The sequence below is a fragment of the Choristoneura fumiferana genome, chromosome 16 (genome assembly GCF_025370935.1).
Source record: "Choristoneura fumiferana chromosome 16, NRCan_CFum_1, whole genome shotgun sequence".
NCBI classification, from domain to species: Eukaryota; Metazoa; Arthropoda; class Insecta; order Lepidoptera; family Tortricidae; genus Choristoneura; species Choristoneura fumiferana.
The window spans coordinates 11,016,184-11,032,984 of NC_133487.1; the positions used below are offsets into that span (position 1 = coordinate 11,016,184).

The window sequence follows — 16,801 nt, forward strand, 5'->3', positions numbered from 1 at the left end:
CCACGGCAACATCACCAGATAGAGGCAGATTTGTTCGAGTGGTAACTACCTAAGGCGACCTCTTGCGTATTTTTCAATCTGATCATATTGAAGACCTCACCAGCGACATCTAGTAGCTCGTTGACTGCCAAAGTTTCTCGAACGGCTCACTACGTTTCGCGTCTTGAACGGCTAAGCCGCTTGCTAGCTACGATTAGAAAAGATACAGCACCCTGGCAATAGATGGCGCGGTATATCAATTAATTGAACGCGTTTTTAGTGGTTTACTATCATTTGGCAAACAACGTTTAGCAAAATAATGATCATTTCGCAAACTTATTTCACAACCACTTCATATCACAAACTGCTCATCACAAATGATCATTTGATAAATAATATACTCTTAACAAACCTGTCACTTTACAAACACATCATTGTGATAAATCATCATTTAAAAAATGTCATTTACCCAAACAACTCATTTTTCAAACTAGTTATTATTTAACAAAACATCAAGTTAAAAAACCGGCAAAGAGCGTGTCGGACACGCCCAAAATAGGGTTCCGTAGACATTACGAAAAAATTAAGTAATATTTTTCTAAGGTATAAAATACGAAATCTTCCAAATTTACTCTTAAACTACTAATAATTCTCAAACAAACTTAGCGGTTATAGTTTTCCTTGTAAGTTTGATATACTTACATTGTGATTTTGTTTCCAACCGGTTTAGATTTTAGAGGGGGGGGCCTATTTTAAAGAAAATTTGCACTTTAAAAGTTGAATATTTCGCAAACAAATCACTGAATCGAAAAATCGTCTTAGCAAACCGCTAATGGTTTAAAAATAAACCTATCCAAGGATACCCCACACTATAGGGTTGGATGAGGAAAAAAAAACACCCCCTCCGCCCCCCGCGGACGGACAGACAGACAGACATACAGACAGACAGATAGACAGACAGACATGGCGAATTATAAGGGTTCCGTTTTGCCATTTTGAACCCTAAAAATTACTAGCTTTTGCACGCGGCTTCGTCCGCGTTGAATTCGGTTATCGCGCGCTGTCCCCTCGGAAACTGTGCATTTTTCCGGCATAGAAAGTGGTCCATGTCACTCTCTGGCCCGTAAACTACCTCCATGCCAAAAATCACGTTTCGACGTGAAAGACGGACAAACATACAAACACACTTTCGAATTTATAATATTAACAAACTGCATATTATTATTATAACATAACATATTTAAATTGGTAGAATTTGGTTCTCGTGGCTCCTTTTTAGGTCGCAGTTCTAACCTAACCTAACCAACTATTAGCTGTACTGACAGTAGTTCGTTTTTCTATGGTCGCAGTTCTAACCTAACCTAACCAACTATAGCTGTACTGACAGTAGTTCGTTTTTCTATGGTCGCAGTTCTAACCTAACCTAACCTACTGTACTGGCAGCAGTTCGTTTTTTTAGGGTCACAATTCTAACCTAACCGAACCAACTTTACTGGCAGAAGTTAGATTTTCATAGGGTCTCAGTTCTAACCTGATCTAACCTATTTCTTAACCAACTTGTGCTACAGGCACTTCTAATTATTTTTAATAAAGTGTTTACCAAATGATGCATTTTATTAATCGTTTTTTTTTTGCCAAACGTTAATTTGACAGACGTGGTTTTGCCAAATGACGAAAATAATAAATTAATAGTTTGCCAAATAATTATTTGTTATATGATAGTTTGTCAAATAAAGAGTTTGTGAAATGATCAATTTGTGAAATGCAGTGTTATAAATAAATAAATAAAAAATAAAATCAGTTTATTGCAGACAGAGTCCATAATTATACGTGTTAGTTAGTAGTTATAAAACGATTAATTTATGAAACAAAAGTTTGTGAAACTTTGTTTGTTAAATGAATATTTGTTGAAACGTTTGTTGTCAAATGATTGGATACCGTTTTTAGGGTTCCGGAGCCAAAACGGCAAAAACGGAACCCTTATAGTTTCACCATGTCTGTCTGTCTGTCCGTCCGCGGCTTTGCTCAGGGACTATCAATGCTAGAAAGCTGTAATTTTGCACGAATATATATGTAAACTATGCCGACAAAACGGTACAATCAAAATTAAAAAAAAATATTTTTTAGGGTACCACCTTCCATCGACGTAAAGGGGGGGTGATTTTTTTTTCTCATCCAACCCTATAGTGTGGGGTATTGTTGGATAGGTTTTTTTAAAGCCATTAGGGGTTTGCTATGCCGATTTTTCGATTCAGTGATGTGTTTGCGAAATATTCAACTTTAAAGTGCAAACATTCAAAAAAATCGAGCGTCCCCCCCCCTCTAAAATCTAAACCGGTGGGTGGAAAAATTTGAAAAAATTCAGGATGGTAGTAAGTATATCAAACTTTCAAGGAAAACTATAATGGCTAAGTTTGCTTGAGAATTATTAGTAGTTTATGAGTAAATAGTAGCCTAAGGTATAAAATATACCTAAACTTGGAAGATTCCGTATAAAATACGAAATCCTTAGAAAAATATTACTTAATTTTTTCGTAATGGCTACGGAACCCTATTTTGGGCGTGTCCGACACGCTCTTGGCCGGTTTTTAGTATATCTAAACGGGTTTTTTTTTGTAATGTAAACCCTACTCGCAGTTTATTTAGGTTTTTTTTTTTAATCTTTCAATCACAGCCAATGCCCTCAAAAACCCTTGAAAAAGGCAACTATAAATTATATGGCCTTACCACAAAAATTAAACTCTTCTTATGCGAACCTAAAGTAACAATTATTTTTTGAACTGACATGTATTAAATACATGTTCAACGAACTAGGAAAAGCGTATTGACCAAAACTTAAAAACAGATAAAAAACAAGTAATAATTTAATTCATAGAAAACCACTGGAACAAATCAAATATAAAACTATGTTATCAATGTCTACCTACACAGTAAAACTAGAATTATAATAGACAACCACTGTAACGAAAAAATTGTGTGAAACTGATGACGACGGATAAAATTCAAATTAGATTAACATAACAAAAACGTATGTACAGAATAGCGAAACAAAATAGTTTTATATTTAACTTATAATTATAGGGTTCCACTGCCCAGCCCTCGGCCACGGGATGACCAATATGTTGTCTGGTCGCCTGACAGTGCACGGCAAGAATAACAAATATATCGTGACTTTCATTTATCTATAACTTGAACTCAGCAAAATCATTATAATCCAAGGAAGATTGTGAAAAATATACGTATAAGATACGTAATTTAAGTTTTAACTGCCTATTCTAAAACCGTAAAACCTATTGGGCACTTCCGGTTTTGTTACAAATTTGAAATTTGGTTTGAAGGTAGCTCTCATATTATTATAACTAAGAATAATAAGAAAATAGTAACTACTTAAAATGAACTCATACTGCATACATTTTGAGTAGGAGAGAGGCTCTGCCACCACTAGATTTCATAGCATAGATAGGTACCTACAATATTGTAAGGAACACTCAGTGTGCGAATTCAACTCGCACTTGGCCGATTTGTTCAGTCTAAATACAGAGTTAGATCAGCAGCGCGTTTTATTCCTTAGCGAAGTATAGGACTAAGCTTTACCTGCTGGCTGAGCTAAATAGAGGTACTGAAGACAACTTCATTCTAATGTCAAAAAAACATGGTTAAATTATTAGCAACCTACATAATAATGATTGAACTGTAACATGCTTATTATGCTATTCAGCCAAAATAAACGAGAGTCGCGGTATATCGTGCTAGCTGTCATGGAATGATAGTATAACTAAATGATCACAAAAAGGAACATGAATTGTCATAACAAAACCAATAAAACAACTCTTCATCACGCCTATGGTTTTTTCTAAGCACCCAAGTGTCATCAGTCTTACATTTTAAGCTAATGTAAATAAAATATACTTAAAACAATTATTTCCGTAAATACTTAAATGAATTATGCGTCTATTACATATTTCCTTCTTTTTTTAATGTTTGTACGAGTATCTACTCACTTTAATAAACTATATTCTTATTTTTGTAACAAATATTTGCTTTATCAATGTACGTGTCACTTGTCAATTTAGCACTTCAATTAAGTAAATACACTTGAAACATACAAAGTTCTGTGTCACTGTGTCACGTAACAAGTCCTTAGTAAATCATACTTCTGAGTTACAACGAGGTCAAATATACTATGGCCCGTATGAATAAAAAAAACAAGCTCTTACTTCGTATACAAAACCTTACAATTTTTATACGTAGATACTAAGAAACAGTAAACTATAACGTTGAGACTTAGCTCCGCAAAACATTGGAACTATTCTCCAAAATCCATGCAACCGAAATAGAATACCCTAAGGCATTTTTATCTATGATATGATTTTTCAAGAGGGAAACAAATTCTAACCAGGTCATTCACTGTAACTATGCCCACCTAATTAATTACACAAGTAAGACACGTTCCATCACTTATTGGAAAGATTGAAGTTATGGAAAAAAAATAGCATACTTTTTGCCAATGACCCTTTATTATTGCAGTGTCACACACACGGAAGAAAAAAAAACAAGTGGAAGTGCTATGTTGATGCAGCGTGCGTGCCACAAGTAAGCAGCGGTACGCTTACTCGATGACAGTCGTGTTCAACATTGCGTAGAGTAATGGTCACATTTAGTGTGTCGCGACATTTCTTGTTTTTCAGTAATTATACCGTATTGCTCAATTCTGAAATGTAAAAATGATAGCAGGAAAAAAAAATATTTATTTAAATCTTTGATTCCGTAATTTTACTAATATTTTGTAGAGCTTAAGCACATTACGTTAAAGGTTTACTTTGGATTAATTTGACTGTTTCGTTCTTGAAGGTTCTTTGCTACTCGCTACTTTTGACTGTTTTGTTCTGGAAGGTTCTTCGCTACTCGCTACTCAAGTGATGTCGGTTGTCGGATTAACTAAATTGTCGATAGATGTCGCTAAAAGAAAATAATTATGTATTTGATTGTAATTGTTAGGATTCCGTACTTCAAAAAAAAACCCTTATAGGATCACTTTGTTGTTCGTCCATCCGTCCGTGTTTGCCTGTCTATCTGTCAAACCTCTTTTTTAAATTAATATGAAAAACTCATATAGTGAGATCCCTTAATAGTCAGTCTTCATCATAGTAATAGTATAAAGGCTGAAATCTTTTCTATGTACATAGGTATGCCGTGGTACGCGAAGTTCTTCTATCACAAATTTAAAAAAGACTGCCAGAAATATAAAAAATATATAAATCACTTTAAAATTTGTAGCAAATTCCATTACTTTTTACATTACATTACTTTTTACTTTTTTACATGCACGTTTCGACTACGACGATTCAGTACCATTTTAGACTGTAATTTGGTTATAGAAAACTTCACGTCGGCCTAATTCGTTAATCTTCTAAGTCCATTTTAACGTTTACATAGGACATTGAAAAAACTGCATAAAATCATCAATCGTTAACTAATGAAAATTTTGAAAATCCCGTTCGTAATTAACAGCATATCTTACACAAATCACAAGAAATTAACAAAAATTAGTATTTAGCTCGTTTTCGTGTTAAAGGTTTAATTGAATATAGGATTTAGCAGATATTAGATTTAAATTGAGTGTGCTGGAGAAAATATGTTAAAATATATTTTGTTTATTATTAGTTTACGATAAAACCAATTCAGCCAGTAATAAATATTGTATTAAGTGTTAATCAATCACTAATAATTATGAGATGTACTTACTTACATCTAAGAAAAACCAGAAAAATAAGACCATCACTGGGAATCGAACCCAGGTCCTCGGTATTCCGTAACGCGTGCTATACCGCTACACCACTGATGGTGTGGTGGATGGCTGATGGAAAATTTGGAATTGAAATAAAAAATACAAAAAGATTCCAAAAACCAGACGATTTGTTCATTAGTAGTGCAATATAAGATGTTCATTAGTAGTGCAATATAAGACAATCGGCGTATTTGTGTGAGTTTGGCGACAGCGGTTTCGGTAATAGACGAGTGACAATAGCACTTCCACTTGTTTTTATTCTTCCGTGGTCGCACACGTATACAATTTTAAATCTATCAGACCTACAGATTTAGGGTGGATATCTAGTATTTTGGAATCAAAGACCATTTATTTTTGTGACATAGATAATGTAAAAAGATCATTCGCCGTATCGTTTATCCACCAATAGTTCTTATGCTTACTGTGACAATTACAAATTGAATAATCGACCAGAGATTGATCTATGTTATGCTTATCGATTTTCTGTCAACTGATTAAATGACAAAACAACTAAGTTGCGTAATGAAATTATGCCAAACGTTACTCTGCTAAATTAAACACCTGCTAAAAGTTGTCGAAAATGGGCATAAACGTCGGCAAACTGTCGAAAAGAACATTTATTCACCCTATAAAGCTGTGTCTGACAAAAGGGAAATAACTTTTTTTTGCCTGATCCCATTTACTTTATGGCCAATCAACTCTAACATTAGTTATGTTGTTATGTACTATATCTAGGATTCAACCATTTAAATTGGTAAAGAATTTACTTGTAAGATTAGTTAATTAGTGGCAGATGAAACTAATAAAAACTATTGAAACACTAGGCCCTACCTACTAAATTAATTGAAACAGCATGGTGAAGCCCGAGGAATGATGAAAACAAATTCGCAGACAAATTCTAGTGACTATAAAAGTACAGTCTCGCAAAGACTTGGCTAGAATATTGTTCTAACTGCAAAAGAACCGATGAAACAAAGTTTACGATCTATGTATATTTTAAATAAAATCGTACCCACAAATCAATTGCAAAACAAAATGATATACCTACCTACATACGTATGTATAACACACAAAGTAATAAATTGTTGAAGAGGAGATAATGCACGAAATATACTTCCAGTCGTTCTTTAACAACGTAGAGTCCCTAACAAACACTTTTACACTCTCCCTCTCCCACAAAACTACTCTGAAAAATTGTTTGATAATTCTATTTATTTATAAAACAGAACTGTCAGTTTTTTATTCTTTTAGGGCAACCTTTACATTTAAACCAGGTGCTACGACTCAAACTAGATACGTTTTCGCTGCAAGTTTTCCTTACAGTTAATGTTTTTTCAAGAATTTTGAACACGTGTTGTTATTACGCGCTTGATTATTATTATTATTTTGTGCGGTTAGAATATATTGCTTGCGGATTCCAGATCAGCTTTGTGGTCAGCCCCTCTGTATAAAGACTAGACCGAATTAAGAATAAGTTGACTAAATAATACCGAAGTGTTACGACGCTTCTTCGTAGTCGTCAACTTTAGCCAGGTTGGGTTCGGACTCGGAGCGGCGTTTGATGCGGCCTTCGGCGTCTGGCGAGCTTGGCCGGTCCGCCGGAGCCGGCGCCGCCGCCGCCGCCGCTGCCGCTTTGATATCTGGCGCGCTTTGACTTAAGTCACCCTGGAAGAAGTTCTGATTTGTATATTTGGCTTGAAATTTTGGGGAGCGACTGCTAGTTTTCTCTCTCCAGTCGTGGATCTATCTTGTAATCTCGCTACTATTTTTTTAGGGGTAGGTACATAATGGACTTAATACTCACCAGATCAGATTCTAGGAAGTCCTGGGGCTCCTGTTTGGGCTGCGCAGTCATTTTGTCGTTGAGGTAACAGACGCCGTTGAGGTCGATCGCGCTGTTCGAAAATATGGCCGCCGCACCCACCGATGTGTCCAGCAAGGGCTCGCTCTGACCAACAAACATTATGAATATTATGACTAAATAACTTTGTACCATCCAAAATATTGAAGAATTAAAGTGTTCTGTAATAGATTCCCCGCACGTTTGTTAAAATTTATATGGTAGTTGTAGAAACCTTATAACGATTATTCGGGAACGAAATAAAGGCAAACATGACCTTAATAAGGTTACATGACCTTACGGTGTCAATAAAATTGTGTTGTGTCCTTTTTCTTTAGGTATGTGCATCTAACACAAATAACAAAATTTCGTATCGGGCAGTTTTGTTTGGAGTCGATCTCTTTGGTTAGCATGAAGTCAAGGTAATGATAGAACACACGATATCATTGTAGCTTCGAAAATAGACAAGCTCATTACGTCATGACCTCTAAAATTAATCATGATGTTAAGTATCAGTCTGATCTTATAATGACATAATGCTCTTGCAATTAGACGTCACAAGCGTAACTCGGGCCGAGAGCAATATTTTATCTTTCGATTGTTACCAATTATTGTACATAAATGTTTAAATCTGTTTTTTGTCATTTCTGAAATGCTTAATAACTCTCTATGCTTATTATTTTCATAATTTTATCATTGTCACCCAGATTTTAACTTATTTTTACCCTTGATTAGAATCAATGCAGATGCAGGGGATCCAGTGATCAAAAATAAGGTGGACTAATTTCAGTGCAGCAAATATAGATCATGCTGCAATTTAACACTCACAATAACATCTTCAGGTTCTTCAAACTTCAGCTGAACTGTTTTCTTAACTGGTGGCACTTCCTTTTCAGGGGTCTTAAAGTTGTAGGTGCAAGGAACTTCCTTAGGAATCAAATCTTTTTGCTCTCTGAAAATAAAGGTCATGTTATAAACTTATTACCTTATTATATAAACTTATGAAGAAATTAAATACATTATAAAAGTAATGTAACTGGGTCACCAACTGCAAAATGTAAATATTAGCATTTAGATTGCTTATTAATAAAGATTTATTCATGGGCAAAATTATGATTATGATTCAGTCATTTTGATAGAATCCTTGGTTCCCAATACCAAGCAAAATATTTCGCAAATACGGTATTTGACAACCTTTGATTTTGCCATATCTTAATATTATTATGAAAATATAGATTAACAGATAGTGTTTAGCGAAGAGAAAATTTAAATCGGTTGAAAATTGGATTTATAGTGATTTTCTATATACCTCATAAATCTATATACCTGTCTCTTTCTCAAACGCTTTTCTCTATGCAGCAAGTATGGCGGTACTGGCGTGTGACGTCACATGCCAGTATGTCTTTCTCTGTCTAATCTTGAATTTCAAACCTTTATAACTTTGTGATTTGTAAAGGTAGCTTAAAAATTGTTTTTCTATTCGATAACAGGCATTGTGTAGTTTTAATTTATAAAACATATACAAAATAGTCAAATACCGTATTATGCTATTCATTTTACATAAGTTTAGCTAGTTTTACTGTGCGTGTGTTTATGTAGAATAAATCAGAACCGCGCTGCAATCTCCGCATACTGTGAGAAGTGTGTCCAGAATCATAAAGAAAACGCGTGATATCCTCGTCTTCGGTCGACTCGTGATATCGGTTGCTAAAAAGTTACAACAGGAATTATAATTGAGTATGCATCGAATATATATGGTTTCTGATTTATTTTAAGTTCGAAGGCAGGGATGGCGAACGAATGGCACACGACAAAATAATTCAGGCACCTAAAGTACGATTCACACTGAGCGGACTGGGCCGGACGGCGCGCTAGGACTTTATAAGATGCCAAAGGAGTTTAGAACGTCTGCGCAGTACTAACATCACATATTTGAATAGAATTTACACAGCTTGCGGCCGGTCGGCTCCTCGCGCATTCGGACAGCTGCGTTCGGCTGCCGTCGAGGCCGGTCGGCTCCTCACGTACTCCGTCGGCTGCGTTCCGCTGCCGCCGCGTTCGATCGGCTCCGTTCGGCCTCTGTCGCGTACCGTCGGATCCATTCCATTGGGCATTTCGGCGTGATCGAGAAGCCGGTGCCATGCCGCGGCAGCCGACTCGCGCCGTCCGATTGGAGGACGCCGGTCAGCTCTCTCAGCGAGCTCGAGGAGCCGGTGGAACGCGGCGACAGCCGATTCCGCCCGGTCCGCTTAGTGTGAATCATACTTAACTAATCATTGAGTATGTGTACTATATATGTAGGATCGTGAAAATTGAAGAAAAGCAACTTTGATAGTAAAATAAATTATAATTATAAATTTCCAAAATAACCAAATCAAATCACGTCTTTCGTCTTTTCGTCGCTTAGCAATTCCCCCGTTCCACATTTAAACTCAAAATACACCTGCTGCTTATTCATTCTTCCTCTGTCACTCACATACACTCACATCTCATGCTATCTCTTACACTCTTCATACGTCATGATTACACTCCTTTCCACTCATCCTACATATATACAGTTTTATTTTCGTCCATGCAAATACTAAGCCAAGAATCTCTGATTGCACATCATAGCCAGATTATTATCCCACTAATATTATAAATGCGAATGTTTGTAAGTTTGTTTGTTTGTTACCTTATCACGTCTAAATCGCTGAACGGATTTAGATGAAATTCGGTATACAATACAGATGGTTTGGAGTCCCGAAATGATAAAATAACTCTACGCGGACGGAGTCGCAGGCAACAGCTAGTTATTTTCATTTCGCCATCCCTGTTTCAAGATATCTTATTAATAAATTCACAATAAAATGTATTTACTTTTTTGGCGTAGTATGGAGGCTGTCGCTTTTATCGGTCTGGTGTTGCGAGATCAAGTCGCAAGCTTTGCCCAGTATCACGATGGATACGAGCACTCGTATTGAAATCAGGGATACATACGCTATTAATATTAGGAGGATAGCCGCAAATCTGAAATAAAAACCGGCGTTGAATAAATAGCTTATTCATAGCCAAAACAACACAATAATTAATAATAGATAAAACAATTTACTGCGGGCAAGTTGGCCGTACAATAAATACCTTTTAATTATTATATAGCGACACTTGTTTAACAACACCAGCAACTGCAATCCCCCTGGTGTTGCAGGTGTATATGGGCGGTGGTGATCTCTTACCATCAGGAGACCCACTTGGTCGTTTGCCATCCAGTCGAATAAAAAAAAACCGCTCCGTGACGAATTTTTCTTTGTATTGCCATTTTGAGTTAAAACTTATGTGCTAGCGTTTAAAAATGCAACTTAATTAATAGAAGCTAAATAATGTTGAACCATAACACAACTTACCCGTCAATTTTAACGGCATGTACTAAAACTCTCGTAATGACGACCCCTAAGGGTAAAGGGATGAAGCCCATTCTGCGAGCAACGAGATCCGAATGGTCACTGAATGCGTGCTTTTGCCGAGTTTGCGCGACGTCGTACGCCAAACTCACTGTATACTCTCTGTACACTCCAAATGGAATCTCATTGAACCTGCTCGAATACAAGCAACGATTAATTACGCTATAAGCGTTTACCACACTGTTTTTTACTAATGGTCAAAGCACAACAATGTGGCAGATCTTATAGAGTAGTTTCAAAAACCAAAATATAAACATAGTAAAACTCTTTTCTCTTTTTTTAAAAAAAGCCGTGGTGGCCTAGTGATTTGACCTATCGCCTCTCAAACAGAGGGTCGTGGGTTCAAACCCCGGCTCGCACCTCTGAATTTTTCCAAATTCATGTGCGGAATTACATTTGAAATTTACCACGAGCTTTGCGGTGAAGGAAAACATCGTGAGGAAACCTGCACAAACCTGCGAAGCAATTCAATGGTGCGTGTGAAGTTCCCAATCCGCACTGGGCCCGCGTGGGAACTATAGCCCAAGCCCTCTTGTTCTGAGAGGAGGCCTGTGCCCAGCAGTGGGACGTATATAGGCTGGGATGATGAAACTCTTTCTACCATGTCGTGCTAGACGTGGATAAGGGTACAGCAATGACGGACTGACAGTGGGGTGGGAGTGGCGCTCCCGGTCCTCCAGTCCGGGGGGGTCTGCAAATGTCTAAGTTCTCTTGATCAAGTATGAACAAGGCTAAAAATATGCTTATTACATATTATATCGTTTTCTAAGACTGAAAGCTTTGCCGCCCGAATGGGCTTAGACCGCCACTGGGGTACAGTTGATTCCCTAACATAAGTAGTGGATACTTTCCATGCTAACTGCTGGAATTTGGTGACTTCCACAGCATTCCAGTACCTACACTGTAAGTGCCTGGGCGACCAAGCTTTGCTCGGGCTAAAACTCGATAACAAGCGTTTTTCCAGATATAAGACTATAAGACCAAGCTAGATCGATTTTTCATCCCCGAAAACCCCTACATACCAAGACGATTATATATATATATATTTCGGGGATATCGGAAACGGCTCCAATTCAAGCAATTCTTGTATATTAATATATAGATATTTATACACAAGAAGGTATTAGATAGATAGATAGATGTGTAAACTCGCGTATACAACTAGATACGCCATGGTTGAATAAATACCTACCGATACGATAAAACAGACTACTGTATGAACAAACCTTGAGATAAAACCGAAATTCAATCATATTTATAGTACACATAAGGTACAATTTTAACTCCAGTAAACTCTAACATTATAAATATAATTGATACATGAATAATTAATGGTTATTGAATTTTTGTTTTATTTAGTTTAGTTTTAGATTCTTTAGTTTATAAAGTAATGTAAGTATTGAAACTGTATAATATTCAATTGATGGATTGCATTTTGCTTAGTAAATATAAGTTAATTGATAAATACCTGGTTATAAAAGCATGCTTCACCCAATCAATAATGACCTCAAAGGTCAGTACAAGGACACAGTCGGGAGCCAGTATCCAGAATCGTTCCTCCTTCCACATGTACTCCTTCATAGTTTGCAGCACCACTATGAACAGCAGAACTGACAAGTGCAGGCGTTCCCTCACATCGCTGCATGATACTTGGAATAGATTGTTCTTGTCAAACTTCTTAAAAACGCTGCCCTTTAGCTCTACAAACTGAAAGAATGGATCAATCATTTTTATTTTTAATTGGAATACTCATTTAAAATGCTTCATGAACAGGTCATATTAGTTACTGGCCAAACTCATCAAAATAAAACGTTTTATACTTTCGTGATCTTCTCAAGACTGAGTTCTGAACACATTCCAACAACAACTGGTGCAATGTTCCTGCAGGATAGTTAGAGAATGCCGGCCGATTGCAATGCAAACAAAGATGTATTTTGATGATATAATATTTACCTCGACGTTTCGCCCACATTACATTAGTGTCGGCGTCGGGATGAATGTTGTAATGTTAGTGGTGTGTGTCGGTGTGATGGGGTGACAAATAAAACGATAAAGATGGCGGAACGACACGTGGCTGGCGTCGCCTGGACGAGAGTTGCCGCGGATAGAAATAATGATGGAGGAGGCCTAATGTCCACAAATGGACATCCCAATAAATATCAGTTTTATTATAACAAAACAAAATAAATGTTAATAAATAAAACAAATACATATTAATGCATGGAACATTTCAGATTAATGTAATATTTATTGGGATAAATGGCTCTATTATTAAGTGCGGGTAGTTCGAGATACGAGTGCCGGTACTTTTTGTGATCAAGTGCGGGTAGTTCGAAAGACGCGCGCTGCTAGGCAGACTTGACACCCCACACTTCAGTCTACTCGTGACCACGGCCACTGTAATGTGGTCGAAACGTCGAGGTAAATATTATTTGTGTGCTTTAGCGTGATAAGTCCCGTTCGTAGTATCTCATCAAAATACATCTTTGTTTGCATTGCAATCGGCATTCTCTAACTATCCTGCAGGAACATTGCACCAGTTGTTGTTGGAATGTGCTCAGAACTCATGACTTGAGTAGAAGAGTTCTTGGGGGGTTTGGGCCCCATGCACAATGGCCAGGTCAATTGTTGGCTTTCAGAGCCTGACAAAGCCATTAGCATATACCACTTTTTTAATATGTCCCTTGCGTAGGGAAAATGAGCGAGCACCCACATGATCACCTGGAGTGTTCGAAGCCTCACAAAAACAGGAAAAAAAGGAACATTGCAATTTTGTGGTATCCTATTTTCTTCTAGAACTATGATATCTCTCAGTTTTGGGGTGAAGACATAACAGACAATGTTACTTTCACATTTCAATGTTAGTTGGTTGGATACAATATTGGTTGCAAGGACTTTGTTCAATCAGATTTCACCTAATACCATGCTCTGATCCCAGGACATTAAATAAAAAAAAATATATAAATACACATCATGCTAAATCATAGTGTGAATGTTTTTTTATCAACTATCTAAATGTCGATACTGTATGTCACTGATGATTTCATAGAGGAGTCACTAGGTACAGTCAACGTCATAAATAAGTGATCACTTTTGTACCTTGTCACTTTAACATCATGTTTGAAAAGCCATACAAAATTGTGTAATGACTGAAAGCAACAAGGTACAGAAATGATAACTTATTTACGACGTTGACTGTACTAGGTATTACTTTTGTAGAAAAATATATATAATAATAAACGAAGAAATAAAAGTCTAGGGTGTTTGTTAGTTAGGATTTATCATAGTTTTTCCACAATATTACAATAAACTTTACACAACTGTACATCGTCAGTGTAACTAAGGGATTATATAGGGATTTTTGTGATGACAAGTTCCACATTGGGCGACAACTGTAAATCCTGCTGCATACACATGCGAAGGACACACTGACCAGCCCCACACAATTCCAAAAAACAAATGCTTTTTAAAAGCCTCTGGTAATGGTAATTCAAAAATGTAAACAAAAAGTTTTCATTGAGATTGAGCATAGACCTAAAAGGCGAAAATTCAATTGCATTATATAAACATAGATATCAAGAAGGTTGATAAACAAACACACTACTGAAAAACAATTTCAGTGGGACAAGATAACGGGGTTTAGTTATGTCATTCTGATGATTATATTGATTACGTTTGCATTACTTACATTATTAGTCATCATAATTATCAAGAGGCTCTTGTTATTAGAATTGAAAGCTACATTGAGTGTTGTCGCTTGGAACAACACTAATAAGCTGTGAAGGACTGAAAAAAAAATGCTTAAGGAATATTAATTATAAGTTTGATAACATTTACAGTACTTGTTGCTTTTGCATCAGCTCAGATTTAAACCCCCTGCTTAACCTGTTGTGCAACCAACAACTTTTTTGGGTAAGTTTAGATCAGTGAAATTAGTAATGAAAATCGTTAAACCTCAAGTAGTTAGTTGTATGCTACACTGTGGCGCACAGGGCATCCTACAGGTTAATGTGGTAGTATTATTTAGTACTGCCATCAAAAACTGGTGTAGGATTTATACATGATGGTTTATCATCAGTTGAATATAGCACTAAAAATTTTAGTGACCTGATCGGGACTCCTACCTGTATAGAAGTCATGACAGATACTTACACAGACTTAAATTAGTTAAAAAGGATACAGACATAAATCATAGCAAACAATAAATGTGGTATGACTCCCAAGTGTTCCCTTCTTCTATCCCTTGGCTCAGTGGCCGTCCAGAACAATGCATCTATTGTGTCTTGCCCAAAGGCTGAGAACAACCTGTCTCCAACCTCCAACATATTAAAAAATATGTACAACTTCATGACACTTTGACTCTTTACTAAATGATACATCATATTAGTGTCTATGTAACACATAAGAACACTGCAAACTAACAAAATAAATCCTTTCAACACATCACAGGTTTCTGCTGGTTTTAAAATGCTCTTCCACTGATGTGAATTCATTCTAAAACAAGGTAATATGTTATTAATGTGTTAGCAACTTTGTAGTTTTACCTTCAATTACTATTTAACTAAACTTACCCAAAGCACCTTCTGAACAGTCTGCTTAAGAAAGACCAAAATGCCATGAAAAACCGTAATGGCAAAAAAGTATACACAAACAACAGGGAGTCTGCGCATTGGAAGAACCCATAGGCCATGAACTTTTCCAGTTCCTGAGGAATCTTGATGAAAGAGTACACCTTCTCGCGCCGCGCTGAGAACCGCTCCTCATCGTGCTCTAGCATGTAGCCTCTCGTCAACTCAACATGTAGAAAAGCAAATAAAGAAGCCGATTTACCATCTGCAAAGCAATACATTAAAACACAATTAATGATATGATTTTAAACTCCACAGAACAATTTACAACGAACGTGGTCCTCTTACCTTTGTTCTTCATATCTTTCGCACCTTTAGAATCAAAGTTATTGTCCGCAGACACTGGTTTAAAGCGTAACTTTTTAGTGAGCCCTTGTGAATCCTCATGTTTCACGATCATATTGACTGTCTATTTGAGTTGCAGCAGTAAGACGACGTCGTATACACATTTGTCGACAAATAATTTTTTCAGCAATACTTAGGACCAAAGTAAAAAATATAGTATAATATAGTTTTGTGCACCTAAAATAAAATACAAATTGACGTAAGGATCAAAAACGTCGGCAGTTTGACAGTTGAGTTGAAGGCGCGGCCACATACAAGCAAGTTGCTCGACGCTCGTTTCCAGCGTCAAGTCTGGTCACTCAAACTCACTCATTAATTTGCTTTGAAACAATACAAAATACTGAATCAAACCCTGTAAGGGCACTGCAATAATGTTATTATTAAAGTAACCTTAAACTTATGAGCGCATATATGGATATGTGCTCGTGCCTTAAACTTCAACTTAGCTAAAACATAGTCAACGTATCGCTGGAAAAATAAAACACTTCAATTTTGGCAAAACACTGTTATTATTTTTACTACTAAATGAGATTAAGAAATCAGCTTCCAAGACCAAGATCATTCCTACAACCAGCCATCTTGTTGGTCGCTGCTTATTGACGCTGTGACTTGCCGCTACTTTTTTAAGTCGCGGGAAATACAAAAATCACATTAAAATGGGGTCACGTCACCAGATTTATCGCTGCAAACGACTGACGAGCGACTGCATGACACATGCGGACCGCAGTCTGACAATGACAAGCTGGGCTACTCGAAAACTCGAAACTCGAAGTTCGTGTCG

The 16,801-nt window shown here is 36.7% G+C and overlaps 1 protein-coding gene across 2 annotated transcripts; it reads right to left on the reverse strand.

Annotated features, from left to right (window-relative positions):
* Positions 1-7,110: 7,110 nt before the first annotated feature.
* LOC141436472 (protein TAPT1 homolog) lies at positions 7,111-16,255 on the reverse strand. 2 transcript variants are annotated; one of them, XM_074099470.1, is made up of 10 exons: positions 15,964-16,255; positions 15,619-15,880; positions 15,228-15,541; positions 14,736-14,833; positions 12,516-12,754; positions 10,991-11,182; positions 10,467-10,616; positions 8,436-8,559; positions 7,572-7,715; positions 7,111-7,432 (listed from the first exon to the last, which is right to left on the reverse strand). In XM_074099470.1, the coding sequence occupies exons 1-10, from the start codon at positions 16,073-16,075 to the stop codon at positions 7,265-7,267; spliced, it is 1,803 nt and encodes a 600-aa protein (XP_073955571.1). In that variant the 5' UTR covers positions 16,076-16,255; the 3' UTR covers positions 7,111-7,264. The 2 variants fall into 2 exon arrangements, with proteins under 2 accessions (XP_073955571.1, XP_073955572.1); XM_074099471.1 differs by having other exon boundaries at positions 10,991-11,179; positions 15,964-16,254.
* Between the last annotated feature and the right edge of the window lie 546 nt (positions 16,256-16,801).

What these genes read in the sequence shown, in the direction of transcription:
- LOC141436472 (XM_074099470.1), bottom strand. Translation starts at nt 16,075, where the DNA reads ATGATCGTGAAACATGAGGATTCACAAGGGCTCACTAAAAAGTTACGC. An exon ending in TAATTATGATGACTAATAAT is followed by an intron (nt 12,755 to 14,735) that starts GTAAGTAATGCA and finishes CCATTCTTTCAG; the next exon opens with TTTGTAGAGCTAAAGGGCAG. An exon ending in AAGAACCTGAAGATGTTATT is followed by an intron (nt 7,716 to 8,435) that starts GTGAGTGTTAAA and finishes TTTGTTGGTCAG; the next exon opens with AGCGAGCCCTTGCTGGACAC.